We start from the raw sequence: 24,198 nt of genomic DNA, 5'->3' as shown, positions 1-24,198 counted from the left end.
CCCATCTTCCAACCACCTCCAGACACACAGGACGTTCACCACCTTTACTGGTTCCAGTTTAAGAAGAGGTAGAGCTGGGTATCATCCACATACTGGTGAACACTTAACCCAAAGCCCCTGATGTCCCACAGGCTTCCTATAGATGTTAAAAAAAACGGCGTGGGGGGGAGAGGACGGAGCCCTGAGGCACCCCACAAGTGACTTCCCAGAAGTCTGAACACTTGTCCCACCTCCAACACCACTTTCTAGACACAGCCTAGGAGGGATAAGAACCACTGGATAACTATGTCCCCAGCTCCCAACTCCTAGATGGTCCAGAAGCATACCATGGTCTGTATCAAAGGCTACTGAGAAATCCAGCAGGGCCAGGAGGCAGGTTTCACCTCTTTCCATAGCCTGCCGGAGATCATCAACCAGTGCAACCAAGGCAGTTTCAGTCCCGTGATGGGGTCTGAATCCTGATCGGCGATAAAGAGAGGTTAAATCATTAATTTAGGACAACGTGAAGGGGATACAAATAGGTCAGATTTGAAGGAAAAGGGTGGGGCGAGGGGAGGAGGAATTCTCAAAGTCTTTCAGAGCTTATCAAATTGCTTTTATTTTTATGTCTGCCTTCTCACATCAATACAGCAGGAACCTTTCCATCTTTCACTTAGAGGCAGAAGAGGCTGAGAATGAATCTCACTTCATATGTAAACTCAATGTTAATCGTTATACCAGCTTGTTTCTATGCCTTTCCATGTCTTCCTCCTCTGGAGGTAAGATTCAGAAGCCACATTGCAGAACTAAAACACATCAATCATATCCCAGCAGAGAAAAGACATTTGGATGGAAACGTAGAAGCTTTCATCAGGATTTCTGGGCTCCAAGTACCAGACACAATTCCAACTCCACAACTGAGATTGTGGACCCACAAAACTCTATTCTGTTTCAAGCCTTTCCTGCATAATGAAGCTGTATGTAACATATAGCATATGGCTTACCAAATAAATGCTGAGCATTTCAAACCAGAGCTACAATAATCCTACTGTTCTTTTACCTAAACTGGGAATCAGATACTACTTTAGAACACTTCCCATTTGATGTCCACACACTGTGGTTGAAGAACAGACATAACCAGTGCTTCAAAATGATTTTTTTATTTACCAGTTGTTACCTGCCTTCTCTCTCTCTCACACACACACACACATTAAAAATGGAAATAATTCCTAATGTAGGTGGAGTCTGCTTAGGCTTAATTTCTATTGTTGAAACATTGTGAAATGCAAAATAAAAACAATAAAAAAATTGAAATAATTCCAGTAGTAACAGCCCACATTTTTTGGACAATATATGAAAATGATCAATCCCAAACCCATTCAACACTTTTTGGAAAAATAACATTTTCATGGGGTCTGTGTGATTATTGCTGTTCTAGCCCCTGATGTTTGTTTCAAATATCAGCTGCATGTTGACTTAACAGTATTATCACCTTAATGTCACCAAAACACTTAGAATCCCCATTTGGCACATCTCATTCCAAAGTACCTTGGATGATCAGCGGCAGAGAACTGAAATGTCCACAAAGGCATTCCTGTTCCTCCCCCCCCCCCAATTTCTAAATGAAGATCAAGGTTCCTATTAGCAACTGGATTCCAGCTAGTTTCAGCTCCCCTCCCCCGCAGCAGCATCCGATCTAGAACAGCGCACTCTTCCGCTGGATCAACTTCTGAATTTGATTCAGGACTGGGCAAGGTGGGACGGCCAGCGCCAATCTCAGCCACCAAGAGAACAACCAAAAGAGCATGCCTTTGCCAAATCCCCACAGGGGAAAGCTTTAATGCTGCTCAGGCAAAGCTAGACAGCTCTCTAAAAAGAGGCTCCGCACAGCAGAAAGATCAACAAGTTTTACAACTACAGCGCATGTATAAATTGTGCTGTGCAACAAAGAATGAACTTCCCCTGCCTGCTTTGGCAGGTTCAAGAATAGACTGAGTCTGCTTGGCTTATAAAAACCCAGCAGGCAGCAGCTAAACCAGGGTCAGCAGCAAATCTGACATTCCAGAGGACAAGCGCTACTGTTGGATATTGAAGATCTTGGATAGGAGAGAGCTGTTTGACTGGGATTTCTGCTGGATCTCAGCAGCCCGGGCCAACTGCTTCTTCAGGCGCTTGTTCCCTTTGCTGGTCTGGATTTCCTCCTCAGTCTGGCGCTGGACAAAGCCCCAGCTCTTCTCCTCCTGTCCTCCCCGATTGCCCTTTTCTGAAAAGCGCTTGCTCTTCTCTACATTCTGCAGGTAGAAATTAGTCTCGCGCTTGGCCAGTGAAACTTCGGCCCGCATGCGCTGCTGCCGCACCTGACGCTCGTAGGCCAGTCGCTCGCTCAGGTGAGTCCACTTGAAGCGGTGCAGATACTGGGGACAAAAGACAAGGAAACTTAAGCCCTGCAGGATTAGGCCAAAGGCCCGAGTCCAGCACTCTGCTTCTAACTGTGGCCAACCAGATGCCCCTATGGGAAGCCTGCAAGAGGGACGTCCTCCACAGGCCACTCCAAGCAATGGGCATTTAAAGGCGTGCGGCTTCCAACAGCAGAGGTACAACATCTTCTTAACACTTTCTAAGAGTGATTCTTTATACAGTGCATAGAGTCCTGGGGTCTCTTTTCCTTCCCATTACAGTGGTACCTCGGGTTAAGAACATAATTTGTTCTGGAGGTCTGTTCTTAACCTGAAGCACCACTTTAGCTAATGGGGCCTCCTGCTGCCGCTGCACAATTTCTGTTCTCATCCTGAAGCAAAGTTCTTAACCCGAGGTAATATTTCTTGGTAGCAGAGTCTGTAACCTGAAGCGTATGTAACCCGAGATACCACTGTATTAAAAACGTAGGCTTAAAAGATTTGACAATCGTGCAACCAGGAATGGCCAACGTCTGAATGATCAAGAAGCACCTCTGTTCTCCAGACATTAGTCCGGGGACCCCTGCTCAGTGGGTTAATCTCCATAATCATGCAGTGTTTAACATTTTAGTGATATGGAGAACTCGTATTTGGATGATCTGACATCATCAAAAGGAGCTGGAATGGGAGCAGAGAAATGACTGTACTCCCCAAAAAGTATCCCCTCATGACCCACATTTCGCAGCAGCCCACTGCTATTCCAGAATGTAGCTGATTTGCCAATGCGACGCCGTTCACATATGAAAAGATACCCATATGGATTCATTGTTTCTTCTCCTTGGAAGTGAAATATTACTTTGAGGGTCAACTCTGGACTTGACCATCCCTGTTCCCCCCACCCCAGCTCCCTGGGCTTTGGGAACAAGAACATCCAAGCATAGTTTTGTAAAGCTGTTTTGCACCACATTAATGAATAGATGGATGTGAGAGAGACTTTTGCAAATTCATGACTTCCTTCATTCAGTCCGGTACCTTCAGAAAGGTGGAGTACAGTGTCAGATTTAAGGTGCTGGTTTTGACCTTTAAAGCCCTTCACGGCCTAGAACCCTTGTACCTATGGGACCGCCTCTCTCGGTATGCTCCACGGAGGACCTTAAGGCCCATAAATAGCAACACCCTAGAGGTCCCAAGCCCTAAGGAAGTCAGATTAGCCTCAACCAGAGCCAGGGCCTTTTCAACACTGGCTCCGGCCTGGTGGAACGCTCTGCCTCATGAGACCAGGGCCCTGCGGGATCTGATTTCTTTCTGCAGGGCCTGTAAGACAGAGTTGTTCCGCCTGGCCTTTGGCTTAGAATCAATTTGATTCCCTCCCCCTCCTTCTTTTTTCCTTTCTCCTCCTGTGATGACGCTGCATTTTAATGTTTTAATGTTGTATCTTAATCTTGTTTTTTAAGTTGTATTTTAATCAACTTGTTTTTATTATTGGTTGTTAGCCGCCCTGAGCCCAGTCTTGGCTGGGGAGGGTGGGGTATAAATAAAAATTATTATTATTATTATTGGCCACTTTACACCTCATTCCTTCAACGGAGAGTTTAAGTCACAAGATCAACTAGATGCGAAGGGAGTAATCCTTATTTACTGGCGCAGCCCTCAGCACCCACTTACCTTCATATTCCAGAGGTCATAATGGAATCGGCTCCTCTTGCGGACACCCATGGGCGTATTGTGCAAACTGGCAGCTACCACCTTTGCCACACGTTTATCCCTGAATTCTACCCAGCCTTCAGTGAAGTTCTTGGCATTGCTACCCGCTTTCTTCTTTTTCTTTCGTATAAATCGCTCTGCAGGACACAGAGAGGAGGGTTACAGGTTTGTGCAGAATGTGACAACGGCCTAGTTTTAAATGCAACCTCGGTCCACACATCCACTGGCTTCTAGATTTCTCACTCAACTGTAGTTTTTTCACATCCTTTGAAAATGTAAGAATTGCACAACGCTTCAATTAAGGTGGCATACGGATCATAAATCAAATAACACTCTGAAATCAGCTTCTCTACACTAATCTCCACGTCTTTCATACGCTCCCCATACCAGATGCTGACACCGGTTCTAAGGCACCTGTATCCAGCATGGTATTTTGCTTCGTAGCCTTTCACCATGGCGTTTATTCTGCCTGACCCTGTTCAGCTGACTGGCAGACCCACCCACCCCTGCCCACTGCTCCCCAGTACACACCAAGAAGGCTCACCTTCAGGCTGCAGGAAAATACGTCCTACTTCACCATGCACACTAAGCAAGTTACGGACATGTCGTGGCCGGAAGCGAGGAGGGATGTGACCAAGGTAAATTATGCCTGGCACAACTTTTTTGGCACCATCTTCAGTGGAGAGATCCAACTGAACCTCACTTCCTTCTTCCTTCTGGTCAGTCGCTGCCTCTTCCTCTTCAATGTCCATTACCAGGTCTTCAGCTCTTGGTGTCTCCTGACACTTCTCTACACCTTGATCAGCCATCCAAGCGTTGATCTTACTGCTATTATTATTATTACTATTATTTTTATACCGGATGGCGTCGGGGAAAGAAGGGAACGTTGCGCTGGGAGGTTGCTTTCTTCCTGCAAGGAGAAGAGACATTTCAAAAAACAACAACACTCAGGAATCTGCAAGGGAGAGAATGCCTCCTGTTAACACCCAGACCCTCACTGCCACCCATGGCGATCCCTTAGTGTCTCAGTCCATGACATTTATTGTCACTTGACATTTATACTGCTCCTTATCCCATAAGCCATGGGTAGGCAAACTAAGGCCCAGGAGCCAGCTGTGGCCCAATGGCCTTTTAAGTCCGGCCCGCAGACTGTCCCGGAATCAGCATGTTTTTAAGTGGGTAGAATGTGCCCTTTTATTTAAAATGCATCTCTGGGTTATTTGTGGGGCATAGGAATTCATTCATTTCCCCCGCCTTCAAAATATAGTCTGGCCCCCCACAAGGTCTGAGGGACAGTGGACTGGCCCCTGCTGAAAAAGTTTGCTGAACACTGGCTGGCAGCAGCCACTCCTGGGCAGGATGATGGAAGTCTGTGTTGCACAGTCCTGTCTGCTTCTCGGGCACTATACTGTGGCCTGGTAGACCGAACACAATGCTAACAATACAGCATAAAGCAGTGGTTCTCAAAGGGGGTAGCAGGAACAATCAAGGGCGATTACCCGTGCTGCTGCCCTGCATGATGTTGCGTGCACGCCTTCACACGTGCGCGCACACGTGTCCGTGCCAAGCAGGTCAAAGCCTTAAACCTCCATGCCCCTCCGCTCCCCTCCCCTGCCTCGCCCGTGTCCCGTCCTCGCCACTCGCTCCCTTCCGTACCCACGAGGAACTCTCACGCTCGGCGCCCACCTGGAATCTGCGCGGAGAACTTCCGGCGCTCACTTCCGGCAGCTGTCGCAAAAGGAAGGCGGTAAAAGGAAGTCCAAGCCCCGCCTTCCCACCCCATAGAGATAGGAAAAGGGAAGAGTGACACGCATGCGCAGCTACTCAGACTCCATTCAAAAGGAGAAGCCGCCTCTCGAATGGCACGAGTCAGCCAGAAGAATTTTTAGGCCCGTCTGAAGAGATAATTATTGTACATATATTTTTTTTTCAATGCAAAATTACAACAAAAATTACAAACATTGAATCCAAAATAAAACTATACAAACAAAGAAAGAAAAACAAAACACACAAAAGAAAAAGGAAAAAAAAACCACACACATATCTACAAATAAAACCATATCTTCATTCTAATCTAGTCATTACATACATGTACACATATTGCCTTTCTTCCTTTGTTCTAAGACATCAAAAAATTTACTCTTTCTAAATTGTTGTTTCTAATGTTGATTACCTCTACCTTTATACTTTTTAAAGAAAAAGAAAAAGGAATTATTGAATCTTTATTGATGTATTTACTTATTTATTTTTCTTTTATTTGCACAAAACAGCTTAAAAACTGCTTTAAAAACAAACACCTCCGAGCGGTGATGCAAGCTGCCGCAATCCCTGCCAGAGCGCCCGATTCTCTGATTTTCAGGGTCGAGGAATCCAGTGCAGCCCCTTTTCCCGCTATCGACAGGAGCAGGGAGCAACTGCCCTGGGCGGCATCCTCGGCGAACATATGGCAAACGGGGCAAAGGCATGATTTTTGCAGAATTGCTCTGATATTTTTTTAATGCATCCTGCGAAGCCTACAACCAGTGGCGTAGCGTGGGGGGTGCAGGGGGGGCCGGCCGCACCGGGCGCAACATCTGGGGGTTAGGGTTAGGGGGCGCAAATCCACGGGTTAGGGGGCACAACTTACTTGCCTTGCCCCGGGTGCTGACAACCCATGCTACGCCACTGCCTACAACAGCCCTGTCACCTACATTGTTCCCATCCGCTGCCCACCAAAATGCGGTTCACCATTTCTCTCCTGTTGCGTTTTATTTTTTTCCTAAACTATGTGCAAAATTAATAGGCTTTTTTATAAAAAATAAATAAATTAAAAGCGAGCTTTGAGGTCACAAGGTACGGGTGAGGGCCAGGAGTGCCAGCTTGGCCCCGCGACTGTGGAGGGGCCAGGGCTGTAGGTGTCATGCAATAATAATAATAATAATAATAATTTATTTATACCCCACCCATCTGGCTGGGTTTCCCCAGCCACTCTGGGCAGCTTCCAACAAAATATTAAAATACAGTGGTACCTCGGGTTAAGAACTTAATTCATTCTGGAAGTCCGTTCTTAACCTGAAATTGTTCTTAACCTGAGGTACCACTTTATCTAATAGGGTCTCCTGCTGCCGCTGCTGCATAATTTCTGTTCTCATCCTGAAGCAAAGTTCTTAACCTGAGGTACTATCTCTTGGTTAGCGGAGTCTGTAACCTGAAGCATCTGTAACTTGAAGCGTCTGTAACCCGAGGTACCACTGTACAATAGTCTGTCAAACATTAAAAGCTTCCCTAAACAGGGCTGCCCTTCAGATGTCTTCTAAAAGTCTGGTAGTTGTTGTTCTCTTTGACATCTGGTGGGAGGGCGTTCCACAGGGAAGGCGCCACTACCGAGAAGGCCCTCTGCCTGGTTCCCTGTAACTTGGCTTCTCACAGTGAGGGAACCGCCAGAAGGCCCTCAGTGCTGGACCTCAGTGTCCGGGCAGAACGATGGAGGTGGAGACGCTCCTTCAGATATACTGGACCGAGGCCTTTTAGGGCTTTAAAGGTCAGCACCAACACTTTGAATTGTGTTCGGAAACTTACTGGGAGCCAATGAAGATCTTTCAAGACCGGTGTTATATGGTCTTGGTGGCCGGTCCCAGTCACCAGTCTATTTGCCGCATTCTGGAGTAGCCCCACGTAGAGCGCATTGCAAGCGAGAGATAACTAGAGCATGCACCACTCTGGCGAGACAGTCCGCAGGCAGATAGGGTCTCAGCCTGCATACCAGATGGAGTAGAATGTGTCCTTTTATTTAAAATGCATCTCTGGGTTATTTGTGGGGCATAGGAATTTGTTCAATTTTTTAAAATATATATATATAGTCCAGCCCCCCACAAGGTCTGAGGGACAGTGGACCGGCCCCCTGCTGAAAAAGTTTGCTGACCCCTGGTGTTTATGATATATAGTTTATTTACACAACTGTACAACCTGAGGCTGCTTGCAGAGGGGCTCACGGTCACAGCAGCAGCAGCCCCAAAAGCGCCAGTTCATGTCATAGTAAGAGCATCAGTATCGCTTATCTTACACTGCGCGGTGCATCCCAGCTAAACTCCAAGCCCGTTGCTTCTCCCCTGGCATAAATTCTGGTCTTTTTTATAACCCAGGGGAAGGTCCCTTCTTCAATGGGCTAAAGCTCATTATCTTAAAGGGGATTAGCTTTTCACACCCATTCCTACTTTTCCCTTTCAATGCTTTGAACCTCAAATCCCCCCAGGTGGTCACCTCACAAGGAAAGTGGTCTTTTCAATTAACACTTGTCGTTTGGTGAAGATTACTGTCCTCATACACAACCCAGGAAGTGTGCCTTCTTCAGTAGCTTTTACATGTGATAATTACACTTAATTCTGGAGGGACTCTGAAACATGTTTTTAAATACCACATGGAGTTTAGTGTGGAATATGGAAAAGGGACTGACTTGTCGAGAAGGGTCAAAAACATTGTCAAGTTGGAGTTCCCACGAATGAAAGGAGCAGGAGATAAAGTAAAGTACAGGTATAAATATGAAGAAGAGCCGCGGAAGGGACATGGAAGAGACTTAAGGGCCTCGGATATAAGATTACCAGGTTAATGCGCTAGATTGATGGGATAGAAAGGACTGACAAAACCTGGGACCAGGAGGAAGAGACACTGGAGAAGATTGGAAGAATTTTTTTTTTTATTAGGATTGTTTTATAAAATTGATGAATGTTAGAAAAATGTTCGAACGAAATTATTAGGCTTCAGCAAAAATGTTAAAAGAATTATGTAAGAATATTATGGTTATGAGAAATTGGTACAAATAAGATCTAAGTTTCAAGTTTTAGCGTCTTTTATAGTAAGATAAGGTTAAAATAGACTAAGGTAATGTAATGACAGAATATTATGAAAAATGGAAAGGATTTGCTGTGACAATTAACAACTAGGATACAAAAAAAGGGAGGAGTGAGGAAGTCAAAGAAAGAAGGTAATGACAGTTAAGGATTTGAGAATATTGGATTTGTTTTTAAATGTTTGTGGCTTAGTTTTGTCTTTTGATTGTGTTGTGTTATTTTTTGATTTTGATTTTTATCAATTTGTATTGTTTGATTGTGGTTTGTTTTTATTTTATTTTCTTTATTTTCTTTTCTTTTTTGTTTTTTTCTGTAATTCTAAAACCCTTAATAAATATCATTTAAAAAAAAAACATGTGATAATTACAGAGGCTTATCATTGGGACCACCACACCACTTATGACCCCCAATACACACTTAGGTCTGCCTTTCCCTGCTCCTAACATACCAGTTCTAATTAAATCCTAATATTGATTGAACCCAAGCATTTTGCATCCACAGACCTACAGCAATATATGAAAACCTCTACAGCTCCCAAACGGGGGGGGGGGGGGCAAGCAGATTCCCACCTCAATGTAAGAGAAAGCTCACATCTACACTAATTCAGCACCCTCCAGCTTTGTAATGGGTTTGTCCACACTTTCGCTTGCCCCATGTTTTGTAGCTACGGATCCGAACAGTTTTGCCCTTCCCCTGCTGCATTTCCCCAGAAAATCTGCTCTTTAGCGCTAATCGGAACAAACAGCAATTCACAGAGACCCAGTTGGTGTTAGTTCCAATTTAGCACCAAACTCTAGGTTTCCCCAGGGGAAAGCGGCAGGGCAAACCAAGTGTGGATAAGCCCTACGTTTCAGGAATTTTGATCTGCCACTGCAGGCTTTTATGAGCCCACAAAATGCTCAACATCAGGACCCCCAGAATAATCTGCTTTGAGTAACATATCCCTCTGTGTAATCATTAAATAGAATGGGCTGGCACATAAGATCCAGTGAGTTAAAAAAGGGTAAGCAATACAAATGATTGAGAAATAAATGGAGACCCAGATGCAAGATCAGAAAACCTTGCTCATAGATGCTTAGAGATCTACGAAGTGCTTAGAGATCTACGACAACTTTCTTCTTCTTTAATTAAAAAAAGTGAGTATATGGAGCATGAAAGAGCATCTTTGAAGCAGTGTCATGCAACTTAACAGAGGTCCTCATTAAATGCAGCCCTGGTGTGATGCTCTTAGAAAAGGCAAGCCTATAAATAGCACCAGTCAAGTGGTAATGTGGAAACAGTTTCGGGGGTGGGAATTACTCGGGTATCTGAAGCAAAAATTGGACCAGCACACACAAAAAGATTTTGCAGCAGCTTTGGGCAATTAATTGGCCTTAGGATAATCTCTGTGGTATTTCTCTGTGTGCAGGGCAATTAAATTTGCATTTTAATGAAATCGTACCAGTCAAAACGATAATGCCGTCGAGATCTCCCAGGTTCCTGGTGATAAGCAAAGTGTAACAAGTGACTAAACTTGCATACAAATGAGTCACGGAGGAGAGTCACAACCGGTTCATTCGCTTCTGAGGTTATAAAAATTATCCCCTTGGTCCAGTCCTGGAGACAGTGAAGCTGGAAAAAGGAGAAAGTTTGGGCGGGGTGGGAAAATCCATGGCAAATGGCAATGAACAGGAATGTCAGAGGCAACAGTAAGAAGAATTCATGCAAAGTATAATCACTCCTACTTGCATCTACGGAATATTGTGCTTAGTGGTATCCATAAAGTGCAGAATTGTTAAAATTTACTAAGCCATAATATATTATGGAATAATTCCCACAGTCAGGATCTCCTATTCATTTCCTCCTCACTAGGTGGAGCTGGTCCATCAGCTTTCCAACCCCATTGTCTGCAAAACATTTCTAGATGCTAAAATAGGCAAGACGTCCCCACTGAGCTGCATATTAAAAGCACCACATACTACTTCCAAGCTCAGGCAGGGACTCTCCTAGGCAAGGACAATTAGCAGGGAACCAAAAAGAATGAAAACGCTCTGCATGCTTTCACTATCCATTAGCAGTGATGGTCTCTCTCATGTTGTAAGTGTTTTCTGCTCCTTTAGAGAGGGCCCAAACAAGAGCAAGTGAAAGGCTGGAAGTCCAAGGGCTACAAGTCTGTGACGGAGGGAAACTGATGTTTGATTATGTTTGTGCCAGCTTTTTTTGCTGCATTTATACGAAAAATCCTGATCTTGCGAGGTTTGCTGAAGCAGTTTTAGAACGGAGCAGGCAACATTCTGGGGTTTTGTTTTTTTGGTAAGCAATTTATTAATTTTATAACAACAACAAAAAAGAAAAGAAAAAACATCATAAACAAAATTTCAAACCATAATTTTTTGCTTGACTTCCTTCCACTCCCCCTCTTGGTTCCATTTGTGCTTGTTCATGCACGTCCATAAAACCGTATATTCTTAACAGTTCAATTTTAAGACCTTCTTCATCTTACTACAAGTGACTTTTAAAAGTTCTACTAATGTCAAAATCTATACACAAAGCTTTTTAAAAAATGCATTAAACATTTCCCTTTTTAAAAAAATAAAATATCAAAGTCCTCTTTCTTTCTTGGGTTAATCGATTATCTAATTTGTCCTGCATAGTTCGCTAATTTGTTTTGCCAATTTTCTTTATCTTCTTTGGCGGTGGCTTCTTCCTTCTGTAGGTGTGGGCTGGTCTTTGAGGGAATGTTCAGGGAGGCAGGAGAGGATATATTGTTTAATTCTATCCTTCCCAACTTGTGTTAACAAGTTCTACAATTTAGCAGAGTAACATTCCCCTTTTCAAACTTGTACAGCAGATAGGTTTGCCAGACTTGTTTAAACTTCTAAAATAAGTCTCCTGGTAATTTCCCCTTTAGTCCCTCATAAAAAGTTAGACATGACACAGTGTTGTATAAAAGTATATACTGTAAAATAGTTTACTCACATTCAGTTCACAAATGGATCCCAGAAGGCAGACTTAAGTTACAAAGTATATACACCTGGAATCCATCCCATAAGGGGATAGTTCCTTTGTCCTCTCTTGGCGAGAGCATCTCAGACTAAGCAGATGTTGCTTCTTTGAGGAATGGAGTCAAAGAGAGATATGACTGCCTCCTCTGTGCTATATTGTTACCTGCACAGGTGAGGCCACGCCCACCTCTGGTTACATGCAGAGGAAGTCTGTCCCAGCCCAGGAGGAAACAGGAAGTTCCGACTGTCTGGTCCAGACACCCCCTTTTTATGTCCACTCTAGGAATGTTGTAATTTGACTGCTCTGTGTTTCACACCCCACAGTCTTGACCTGGCATCCCCTCTCAAATACAGGGACAAAGTCTTTCGCTCTATAAGAGCAGACAACATTCTGAACTGTCAGCTGCTGATTCAGAGTGAGCCAGAGACTTTCTGGAGAAAGTGTGTGTGTGTCTATGTTTGCTTGTGTGCGCGCAAGAAACTCAAACCTGTCGCTCAAGAGAGAGGAGCATACCTCCCTGTGTGAAATGCTCTCTCAAGAACCGTTAAGTCCCAGAGTCCTGCTGATATTTCCTGTGAACAGGCAGAAAGAGCCAGCAAGGTATGGCAACAGGTGGAGGCAAAACAAGCACCCCAAGAACCAAGGACTGCGCAACTTAACAGCTGCTACCTCTGATAGGTTACACAAGCCTGTGAATATATGAGTGTAGCCGCTGATATCCTGAGTACCAAATAGGGACAGTGTCTAATGGACATTTGTCATTTGTGTGCAGTTAAAATGCAGCCAGGCCACACTGGCCTATAAACGTAAATCAATCGGACAGAAACACAAGGAGGTTAAGCAAAGGGAGAAGAAAGAAGCTAAAGGATGCTAGTCCATCCTCCAGCTTTCAAAACATCAAAGAAAGGTTCAGGGTAATGATACCAGGGCACTGCTTTGGGAATGTGTTTTCAAGGAGGCATGGGCTAGAGACCTTAGAAAGGGGTTTCACAGCTAAAAGTGAGGCATGGAAGCCAGGGCTTTCTCTCTTTCTCTGGAAGGCAGTTCAAATAATATGGCAGGAGCAGTCCAAGAGATTTGGGTGCCTGGCGTGCCTCATCCAAATGAGTAGAGTGTGACTACATAACTTTGTGACCACTGCTCCATTGTTGTTTAGTCGTTTAGTCGTGTCCGACTCTTCGTGACCCCCTGGACCAGAGCACGCCAGGCACTCCTGTCTTCCACTGCCTCCCGCAGTTTGGTCAGACTCATGTTTGTAGCTTCGAGAACACTGTCCCACCATCTCGCCTTCTGTCGTCCCCTTCTTCTTGTGCCCTCCATCTTTCCCAACATCAGGGTCTTTTCCAGGGAGTCTTCTCTTCTCATGAGGTGGCCAAAGTATTGGAGCCTCAGCTTCACGATCTGTCCTTCCAGTGAGCACTCAGGGCTGATTTCCTTCAGAATGGATAGGTTTAATCTTCTTGCAGTCCATGGGCCTCTCAAGAGTCTCCTCCAGCACCATAATTCAAAAGCATCAATTCTTCGGCGATCAGCCTTCTTTATGGTCCAACACTCTCTTACATACATCACTGCTCCATAGAAATTGTTATTATACTTTTCCATTCACCATATGGATGGGTTTATGAAGTATTTCTGTATCCTTCTGCTGTGCTGAAGAAGAATTCCACGAAACAGTGGGTATATCCGGAATCACTGTTCACAACGTCTATTTGCGAACTACTTCGGCAGCGTTGGACGTCATAAACAAAGCTTTACAGCCTGTTTTCACCAGATAAGAATCTGATTCATTGCTTCTTTCAGAGACTTGCATAGTCTTCAAAGACTTTCAGAGACTTATAAGACTTATGTTCATTTGGTTTTATGTTTTCAAGATAATCCATTAAGAGTGCATATTTTGTGACTTTCAGAGATTCATAAATTTTCTGTTTATGTTATATTATATATTATATTATATAAAGAGTGTATATTGATATTGTATCATTGTATTTGGTCATCGTGTTGCCTTGGATATTACTGACTATTGTTTGCAACACAGGGGTTAATTTGTTTGGTTACTTGCCCTCAGGTAGAGGGCAGGATGCTGCCCCATCCCCAGTGCTGAAGTAAGATTGACCTGAGAGTCCAGTCAAATTCTGGATGGAATGAAGGGGAATCATCTTGTTCTTTACCTCAGGCATGGGATAGATTCAGCTGGTGGAGCATGAGACTCTGACTCTCAGGTTTGTGGGTTCGAACCCCATGCTGGGCAAAAGATTCCTGTGTTACAGATGGTTTAGCTAGATGACTCTTGGGGTTCTTCCAATTCTATGATTCTATGAAAATATCTGGGGCCAACCATGATCCAAATGGTGCACACCTCATGGCTGAAAAGTGTAATAATGAAACAACAGCATCCCAAATAACCACCTGAGATGTCAACCTTTTTGCCTTTTCTAAGGGCCGAGAATGGAATTCGGTGGGTTAAAATAAAAACCTGCCATTTTCTTCCCCATTTGGGTGACAGGTTTCCTTCCCAGCCACCGTATAAAATCATTCTTTAAAGTGCTCAAAAAAAGCACACTGGGACACTCCCTGTGTTGCAAAATCCTCTGCTGCTGAACCAGGCAACAAACAAATCAAAACAAAATCCATTAACTAAGTGGAGAAAGTAGCTTTACTTGAGGACATGATAACGTTTTGTACTGACCAGAAGGGGCAAAGGCAAGAAGATCAGAAAAAGGAGGACAGATCATCTCAGTCTCTTGTTTAGAAGAGAAAACCGAACCTCTTCAAAGTGGTGCATTTTAAAGCAATGTAACCACAGAGCCTAGGGCTTGCCGATTGGAAAGTTGGCGGTTCAAATCCCCACAATGGGGTGAGCTCCCGTTGTTTGGTCCCTGCTCCTGCCCATCTAGCAGTTCAAAAGCATGTCAAAGTGCAAGTAGATAAATAGGTACCACTCTGGCGGGAAGGTAAACAGCGTTTCCGTGCGCTGCTCTGGTTCGCCAGAAGCGGCTTATTCCTGCTGGCCACATGACCCAGAAGCTGCCTGCGGACAAACACCAGCTCCCTCGGCCTATAAAGCGAGATGAGTGCTGCAACCCCAGAGTCATTCGCGACTGGACCTAACGGTCAGTGGTACCTTTACCTTTACCTAACACAACATCCGATGGCACTCATGGTGATTCCTGGGTCTTTCTAGTGCAGGTGCTACCGGTCAGTTTGCTGGCAGGTAAGTCATCTTCAAATCTCCACTAACCTGCTAGAGAACCCTGGAGTTCCTCGGAAGCTTATCAGGGTACCTAGATGAGAGAACCACTAATGGCTAGCTGTGTGCCCACTGCTACCAATCTCCATGGCAATGTGTGCCTGCAGTTTCAGGTGTACCCCCAATACATATGCAGTGATGGCAGCCCTGGTGTCAGAGGTCAGCACCACTGGGCTGGTTGCCCAAGCCTACGAGAGGGCCCACAATCCCATCTTCTCCACAGGGTCTCCTTTTCTGTTATCAGGAAGCAGGAGTGCACCAGCCGCCACCAAAAGACTCACTGTGGACACATCAGAACACAGTGCATTTGAGGCCTCAGAGGCAATGCAGGGAATTCAAATGGCAGCTCCTTGCTGGCTAAGGAGACCTTCTGTTGCTGCTGCTGCCAGGGCAAACTAGCTTCATGGTAATGGGATTCATGGTGTGCAGAGCTAGTGCTTGCCAGGAAAGGGGGTTTCTTGCTTCCACTGTCCAGGAAGGAGAGCAGAGTCATTGCCACTGTCTGGGAAGACACAAGCCAAGAGGAGCCCATGGAATCGTGGAGTCGGAAGGGATCACGAGGGCAATCTAGTCCAACTCTTTACAATGCAAGAACCTTTTGCCCAATGTGGGGATTGAACCCACAACCTTGAGATTAAGAGACTCTTGCCAAACTGGATCTTGCCAAATCGGGCACCAGCCTGAGTGTTTGTGTGGCCTAACCAGCTTAGCCAAGTGCTCACATGAACTGTGTGCATTCTAGAACAGGGCTGGTCAACATGTTGCTGGCTTGGGCTACTGGGAGTTGCAGTCCAAAATCTCTGGAAAGCACCAGGTTGGCTACCACTGCACATGGTCCGGAACCCTCTGCAATGTGCAGGTATTGTTCGGCATTCCTCATCAGGCAAGAGAATGTGAACAAAGGGTGATATTTAACTAAGTTGTTTTGTGCATAGAACGAGGTCCCAACACACAGCAGGACTTCTTCCTCCACCCCCTCCAAATTTTGCTCTGGAGGGTTTGGATGATGAGGTGATTGTAATAGGTTTGGCAGGCATATGGGTTAGCAGGGGGGAAGAGTTTCATTGTGCAAGCAGACTTTGTTCCTTGCACACATAGCCCCACTAAGCACAGAATTGAACCTACAGTGTTTGCTGAAATCTGTATGTTTGGGAATCACTCCTCTAGGGAAGGCAGGAACTTAGGATCAAATATTAATTGTAATGTTGGGGTCACACAAATATCACAATGCTACTTCCAGACTTACCATTTACATCCGGAGAGCATGTGGATAATACATCCATCAGTCTCGCGCTGCCTCAGTTTCCTTCCACTTTAATGGGGAGATAATCATATTTCCCAGCCTCATTAATGCTGGTGGGAATCACCTTAACATCGTTCCATGGAAGAAGCTGGAGGATTAGTCTTATAGTGGAATTCTCCCTCCTGGCTCTCTGCACAGTCATAATCCTGTGTGACATCCCGGTGGGTTATGGCGGGAAATGGCTGTGATGGGACGCAGGATTATGTCTGGTGAACCCACAAAGGAAGCCAGCACTGGGAGGAGATGGCGTGTCAGGGGAAATCGTCTTAGTGACAGAAACAAACCTCTGAGAAGGGGAAGTGTGGGAAGCGATTGCCACAAACATGGAATCTATGCTGATTTGTATACAGCGCGGCTTGTCGAGTACGTGGTCCCCGCACCCCAAGCAGCACTCTGTATGAAGCACACACACCACGGTGGTCCTCCTAGCCAGTCAGACTCATATCCCCTCATTCCATTTATGACACTGAGCTCACACAGATGACAGGCTTTATCGCACATTTCACCACAACTGAGGTATGGACTGGTAAAATCCTCTACAGCAGGATGATAGCGGCTACCTAGCTGTGCTGGGCCCGGGGGTAAGCCCAAGCAATGCGGTCCAGGTCCAGTCCCAAATCCAAGGGTTCCGCGAAGAGTCAGTCTGACAGGGTCAAGGCAGGAAACCAGGCAAGGTCAGGCACAGGGTCACAGGCAGGTTCTAGCAAACAGCAATGTTGCTTCTGCAACCTGGCACGGAGTCAACAGCCTTTTATCTCTGTCGGGTAATGGCCGGTCCTGATCCCCTGGTGACTTACCTCCCTGTCTTGCCCGAAGGCGAGCACTCCTGCGAGTACTCATGTCTCTCCTTCTCTCAGACCTTAGTCTCTGCAGCTCGGGAGATGTCGGTGGGTTACTAGACCCAGAGGCCACGCCAGCCTCTTCTGACCCAACTGGTAGTGGAGCAGCTGTAAGTGATGGCCCAGCTGGAGGCAACGAGGTCATCCCCACATCTGGAGCCAGGGCAGGCTCAGGCCCCCGACTCAGCCCAGCTGGAGCTTGTTGCAGGGGAACTTGTGCAGACTGGGGCTCTTCAGAATCAGGCCCCAGACTTGGTTCCGATGCCACCTGAGGCAGAGGATCTGGTGCGGACTGAGACTCCTCTGGTTCCAAGTCCGAGCCCAAGTCCCAGGCCATCACACTAGCTTACACTAAGGGGAGGTAGCTCATCCTGGGATGAATGGCTGGATAGTCTGTTTGGTCTGGCTCATTATTCTCTAATCCTAGCTATACACCCTCCATCACCTTTGGCTCTTATCAGGTTGGAAGGAAAGGAGTAGCAGCAGAGGACTGCCGTTGCTCAAAGAAAGAGGAGGAATCCTGACCCAGAATCTTTTCTAAAGGCCAGGGTGTGTCATCAAGCTGCTGCGTTCGCTTGACTGGTGACCTGCTCTCCATGTAGTTTCATCTTCGGTGAAGGGTAACACACAAGCTGCATCCCCAGTCCTAGGTTCAGGTAAAAGGTAAAGGTAAAGGACCCCAGACGGTTAAGTCCAGTCAAAGGTGACTGTGGGGTTGCGGCGCTCATCTTGGTTTCAGGCTGAAGGAGTCACCTTTTGTCCACAGACAGCTTTCCGGGTCATATGGTCAGCAGGACAAAAATGCTTCTGGTGCAACGAGACACCGTGATGGAAAACAAAGTGCATGGAAATGCCATTTATCTTCCCGCTGCAGTGGTACCTATTTATCTACTTGCACTGGTGTGCTTTCAAAATGCTAGGTTGGCAGGAGCTGTGACAGAGCAATGGGAGCTCACTCCATCACTGGGATTTGAACCACTGACCTTCTGATTGGCAAGCCCAAGAGGCTCAGTGGTTTAAACCACAGTGCTACCCTTTCTAGGTTCAGGACCTGCTGCAAATCACCTGTTGCTGGGAGCTGCAGAAGAGAGGGTGATGTTGCACTCAGGTCCTGCTAGCAGGCTCCACGGAGGTTTCTGGAAGGCCAGCTGGGAGAACAAGATCAGGGAAGAGATCTGGCCTGATCCAGTAGGACTCTTCTTAATTCAAGTCCTAACAGCCTTGTGGCACTGAACCACAGACCTTGTTAAAGCAGTAGGCCTTGTTGAACAATAGGCTTGTTTGCCCAGTGAGAGCCAGTGTGGTACAATGGTTAGAGTATCCGACCAGGAGACCAGGGTTCAATTCCCTACTCAGGCACACAGCTCACTGGAGAAAAAGCGGGATAAATTGCAATCCACAAATAAACCTGTATCTCCTTGAGCAAGACTAACAGAGCAGCCTACTGAGAGAGGCTGTCCTCACCATCACGATCGATTCAAGCCAAAATGGCTGCCTAAGCTGGCCTTTGTCACTTGTGTCTCCTCACATCAGCCTGGCAGGCCCTTCCAAGCACTTTGTGCCTCAGTTAATACATCTGTCCCAATAGAGCAAAGAGATGAAGTCCGTTCACAGAGAACGGAAGGTAAAACAGATATTTTTGCAGCTTTTAGCTGAATATTTGGTTTTTTGGTTTTTAATAAGGAATAATGGATGCTGCAATTAGGCCTGTGATTGGGATGTGTCTGTGTGGATAATGTCCCCTCCTCTCCAGCACAACCCCATCAAGTCTAATTCCAGGCTCTCTCTTTTTAATCCAGCCCGTCCGCCCCCCCAGCCCTTGTATCAGTAAGCGAGACAGCTGTCTCTTCCCCTGCTAATACAGCCAAATCCCTTCCCAAACTGCACGGCTGCTGGCAAAGCCAAGCTCGCAACCCTGGTCGCAGCAAATATTAATTATGTCGAGCTGGGTAAACAGTTGGCCTTTTATTGTAATTAAGCGGGATGATTTAATTGGGAAAAAAGGTGAAAGGAGGGAAGAGAAGAAGGTTCGGACAGGCGAGGGTGACCCAAGGTCTCCCGAGGGCCTTGCCATCAGTACAAAGGTGGGTGGTGGGATATCAAAATCAATACAGCCCTATGAAATCTGTCCAGGTTTACAGTTTAAAAAAGCAGGTCCATTGACCCAAGAAAAAAATATTGGCTGTTAGCAGAGGGTTGCCACGACTTTCCACACTTCATTTGGTTTGCTTTCCTCACTCTCTGCTCAGTCTAGAAGTATTTGCCTGTTTTTATCTATCTTCATTCATTTGCTTAAGAATGCATTCAATCCTCCACACATCCATTTATCCTGATGTTCTTATTCTGGAATCGACCACAAGGCAGTTCAACATACCTCTGTCTACCTTTAATATTATAAGAGCTTCTTTAGACACAGTAGCTGAAGGAAAATGTTCAGAAACCCTTTTTTCTGAGGGGGTAGCATCTCTGTCACACAGGGGATTCTAGCCACTCCTTCCTTGTTGGCATTCACAGTGTTGTGTACTGCGCTCATCCAAAAGAATTACGGACATGGAGATTTAGCTTAGCAGAGAAAGTGCTGAATGTTCAAAGCTGCCTCATGAAGAGTCAGTCTCATGGTCTATGTTCAGGTTGCCATACATGCAGATTTTCCCGGACATTACCGGGTACCGGGATTTCAATGGCAGAAGTGACGTCCTAAATGGTGGAAGTGACATTCCTAAAATCATGGGGGTGTTGCACTTTTTCCAAAAACAACCCCCCCACCCCGAAAAAGGTCAACAATTTGTTTGTGTCCGGATTTTTACTTCTTGAAAAAGGGAAAGCCTGGACTATCTAGTCCAGTACTGTCTGCTCGGACTGGCAGCAGCAGTCCATGATCTCCTGATGTGGCCTTTTATATCACCTGCTACCCAGGATTCTTTTAACCACAAATGCCAGGGACTGAATTTGAGCATTTCTGCTTGCACAGCTGGTGCTCTGCCTCCCAAGCACTGATGGTTCCCTGATTGGTAAATACCCCCTCTGATGTCAGACGGGCCCTACTTGATAAAAAGAAAAGAAGACTGAACTGGCCTAGAAAGCTTTGCAGCAGTTGGGATTGGCATCCTTGGCACAATGACACCTTTGAGGTCTTCTCCTGGCAGAGGAGGAGGAGGAGGAGGAGGAGGAGGAGGAGGAGGAGGTGGTTTTTATATCCTGGCCAGGCAGCAAACAAGCAAAATAATAATACAGTGGTACCTCGGGTTAAGTACTTAATTCGTTCCGGAGGTCCGTTCTTAACCTGAAACTGTTCTTAACCTGAAGCACCACTTTAGCTAATGGGTTCTCCAGCTGCCGCCACGCCACCAGAGCACGATTTCTGTTCTCATCCTGAAGCAAAGTTCTTAACCTGAGGTACTATTTCTGGGTTAGCGGAGTCTGTAACCTGAAGCGTATGTAACCTGAGGTACCGCTGTAATTAAAAAATCTTAAAAACAATTCCATTGCAGATGCAGACTGCATAAGATCTCCGCTTGAAAGAGAAAGGTCTTCAGCAGGCACTGGTAAGAGCACAGAGTTGGTGCCTGTCTAATGAGAAGGAATTCCAGGGGACCCGATTCCCATATTGTGAGGAGCAGATCTCCTGATAAGATGGTGGCTGCAGGAGGCCCTCTCCTGAAGGGCACAGTGATCCGTTGGGTATCTAGGGGGATTTAATGGAAGTGGTCCATAACGGCAATGGAGCAATGTGACACTTTGGATTATAATCATTTCTATCCATACCGTGTGCGTTCAATATGCATCTGAAACTGTACAATCCACCTGCAAGAGGGAGAAAGCAGCAGGCTCAGGGGAAACTCCGAGATTTGCAGAAGTCCAAAAAGCATTAGAGGGAAGGAAAATCCTAAGAGGGGACAACCCCCCACCCCATGCAAGCAGCTCAGTGGGGACTGAACACGCTCAGCGAACCCAGATTGCTGACTGGTTGTTGCAGGAGGGGGAGATGGAATGGAATGGAATGGAGCATCCTAGAGCAGGCTGGCTGAGGATGGAATGGTGTATCCCGGAAGAGGCTGGCTGGAGCCCTGCTCTGCAGTACATTTTGCTGCAGGTCCCACCTGTCTGCAGTCCTGCACCCTTGAGAGCAAGACCCATTGAAAGCAGTAGGATCTTGCGTCCGGGTAAATTTTGAGAGGAGTGGTCTGCATGTACATCATACAAAAATAATAGGCAAGGAAGGAGATATAAATGGATGAATAGTGTGTGTGTGTGTGTGTGTGTGTGTGTGTGTGTGTGTGTGTGCCAGGCAGATTCCAGCTCTGGAACAGATCTCTTTCAGACCCTGTTTTTAGTGATGAATTAATGCAATTGCTTCTCCCTCATCCCTCCCTCTATGAGTGGAATGGCATCAGGAACAGTTGGCATTTGTGCCGAGTAATTCATAAATTGCGAGAGGAGAGCAGCTGAGCTGGGGCAGTAAAACCTCATCCAGCAGCATGGAGAAATGCTGTACCAAGCTCTGAAAAAGAAGAGCCACCGCCGCTCATCTAGATCATGTCTCTGTGGTTTTATTAAGGTTGAACCTGATCCTTCCCACAATCCGCCTGCTGGTGCCCCAGTACAGCCTCCTTGTGCTTCCCTTTCAGGCTCTCCCTGCCCTTCCTTCCTTCCTTTCCTCCCCATTAGATCCCTGCCCTGCATGACCCCTGGCCTTTCCACCCATGGCCTGCGATCCCGTGCCACAGTGGGGCTTAAAAAGGTAAAGGTAGGTCCATTAGGTCCAGTCATGGCCGACTCTGGGGTTGCGGCGCTCATCTCGCTTTATTGGCCAAGGGAGCCGGCATACAACTTCCGGGTCATGTGGCCAGCATGACTAAGCCGCTTCTGGTCAAGCCAGAGCAGCGCACGGAAATGCCGTTTACCTTCCCGCCAGAGTGGTACCTATTTATCTGCTTGCACTGGCATGCTTTCGAACTGCTAGGTTGGCAGGAGCAGGGACCAAGCAATGAGAGCTCACCCTATTGCGGGGATTCGAACCGCCGACCTTCTGATCGGCAAGTCCTAGGCTCTGTGGGTTAACCCACAGCGCCACACGCATCCAAGTAAACATGCAGCAAAAGCAGCAGAAGTGCAGAACCTGGTGCCCTCCAGGACTACAACTCCCAGCATCCCTGGCCATTGGCTATGCTGGCTCAGAGGCTGATGGGAGTTGGAGTCCATCAACATCTGGAGGAAGACACCCTGATGTACAGGATTGTGCTGACAGCTACCCTCAGATCTGCTATAATTCTTCCTGCCCATTATTTATTGGACTCCTTCACAGGACATCTGTGGAGCCTCGTCCTTTAAATGCAGTTCCCAAATTCCCCCCAATAAACCACTGTTGTTTAGGGTCTTGACATACCACTTAATGATTTTTCCGCTTGTTGTGGCAATTGTAATTCATGCTGCCAAGCGTGCTCTGTGAGTTCATCAGAATTCAAACTGTAATGCAATAAAATACAATATAAGAAAGAAAAGAAGCTATAAAAATACAAATAAAAATCAGTATGAATGGGTGATGGGTGTACTGACTCCTGTCTTTACCTACAAAGCCACAGACACACCAAGGACCACCTGAATGAAGCTCATGGTCCACTAGTGGTCAGCCAACCACAGTCTGGGAATGCCCACTTGAAATCCCCCCTCAGCTTCTGCCTTTGGAAAGACCCTTAACCCAAGACTGCCCTTCACCAACTGAAAGAGCTGAGCAAAAGATGGCCTCCCAAAATTATCCACCTTATTTGTGAGCGCTGACATTGGAGGAGCCATTTTGCTGAATTGTTTTTGGTGTGGGTGGGTTCTCCAACAATTCAGAGAAGAGTCGTTCCCCCAAAAATAAAATTATGGGGAAATTCTCTTCTTCTGATTTTTCCTCAGCCCCGTTAATACTGGATAGAACTAGCTTGTGGGTTAATACAGGTGGATAAAAAGAGCAAAGGGCAAGAAGAGGAAGACAGGAAGGAGTAAGTGCCAAAACCTTCCTTCTATGATGAAACCCTTCTTGGCCCAAGGCCACTTTCCTTTCTGGGGAACCTCACAGGGACCGCATGCTGATGATGGGAGAGGCTACAGGGAAAAGTGAGCTGGGCAACAAATGTAAATTTTACCTTTGTATACATATCCCTGTCTAGCCTCTCAAGGGAGAAGGTGCAAAGCAGGGCAGGTGTGAAGAGTTTATCTCGGGAGGGTGTGTCTCTTAGGGGAAGTCCCAAGAGTCAAACAGAGGCCCAGGGGAGGGGTGGGATATATGTGGACCCCAGTTCCTGTTCTACGATATTAAAATATATTGAGTGGCATCTGTAATCCACAGATTTAGTCTGCCTACACATTGTACATTTAAAGCACATTCAGCACACATTTCCCACTCTCCAAAAAATGGTTGGAATTGTAGTTCACCTCTCACAGAGCTACAATTCTCAGCACCCTTAACAAAGCGCAGTCCCCAGGACTCTTTCCAGGGAGGTGTGCTTTAAATTGTACGGCGTGTCCCAAGTCCCCAAATCTGTACGCTAAATTGGGGAGAAGTTGGGGACAGGGCATTTCATCCAATATTTTGTGTGTGTGTGTGCACACGCGCGCGCGCTTTCAGACTCTCCAACCGTTTGCGAGGGCTTGAAATGCTGATAAATTTCAGCCCAGTTCTTCAGACGACATTGTTGTGGTATTCATCCCCTCCACCTCCTGTCTCTTCCTTTCCGCACTGCCTCCCCACATTGTTCCTCCTACATCACCACACTGCACATGACAACAAACGCATTGCTGCAACTTCCACAGATTCCTCTTTTTCACTCAAACTATCTGGCATAGGGAGGCCTAGTCAGCATCGGGCCTGCAGTGATTTATTCCCCTGCAATGATTTACTCCCCTTCACTGATCCCAAAGAATATCTCCTCTG

The 24,198-nt window shown here is 46.2% G+C and overlaps 1 protein-coding gene across 4 annotated transcripts; it reads right to left on the bottom strand.

The window, feature by feature from the left end:
* Window positions 1-573: 573 nt before the first annotated feature.
* On the bottom strand, window positions 574-6,592 carry ABT1 (activator of basal transcription 1). 4 transcript variants are annotated; one of them, XM_083483182.1, is made up of 4 exons: window positions 5,766-6,592; window positions 4,624-4,989; window positions 4,041-4,216; window positions 574-2,393 (listed from the first exon to the last, which is right to left on the bottom strand). In XM_083483182.1, exons 1-4 carry the CDS (start codon window positions 5,860-5,862, stop codon window positions 2,055-2,057), a joined length of 978 nt encoding a protein of 325 aa, XP_083339308.1. In that variant the 5' UTR covers window positions 5,863-6,592; the 3' UTR covers window positions 574-2,054. The 4 variants fall into 4 exon arrangements, with proteins under 4 accessions (XP_083339308.1, XP_083339310.1, XP_083339311.1 ...); XM_083483184.1 differs by having other exon boundaries at window positions 5,736-5,825; XM_083483185.1 differs by having other exon boundaries at window positions 5,753-5,799.
* Window positions 6,593-24,198: the final 17,606 nt, after the last annotated feature.

This window comes from Podarcis liolepis, assembly GCF_965112155.1.
Source record: "Podarcis liolepis genome assembly, chromosome: 17".
NCBI lineage: Eukaryota > Metazoa > Chordata > Lepidosauria > Squamata > Lacertidae > Podarcis > Podarcis liolepis.
Note: the sequence above shows the minus strand (reverse complement) of the source record. Positions and strands in the feature narration are given on the sequence as shown.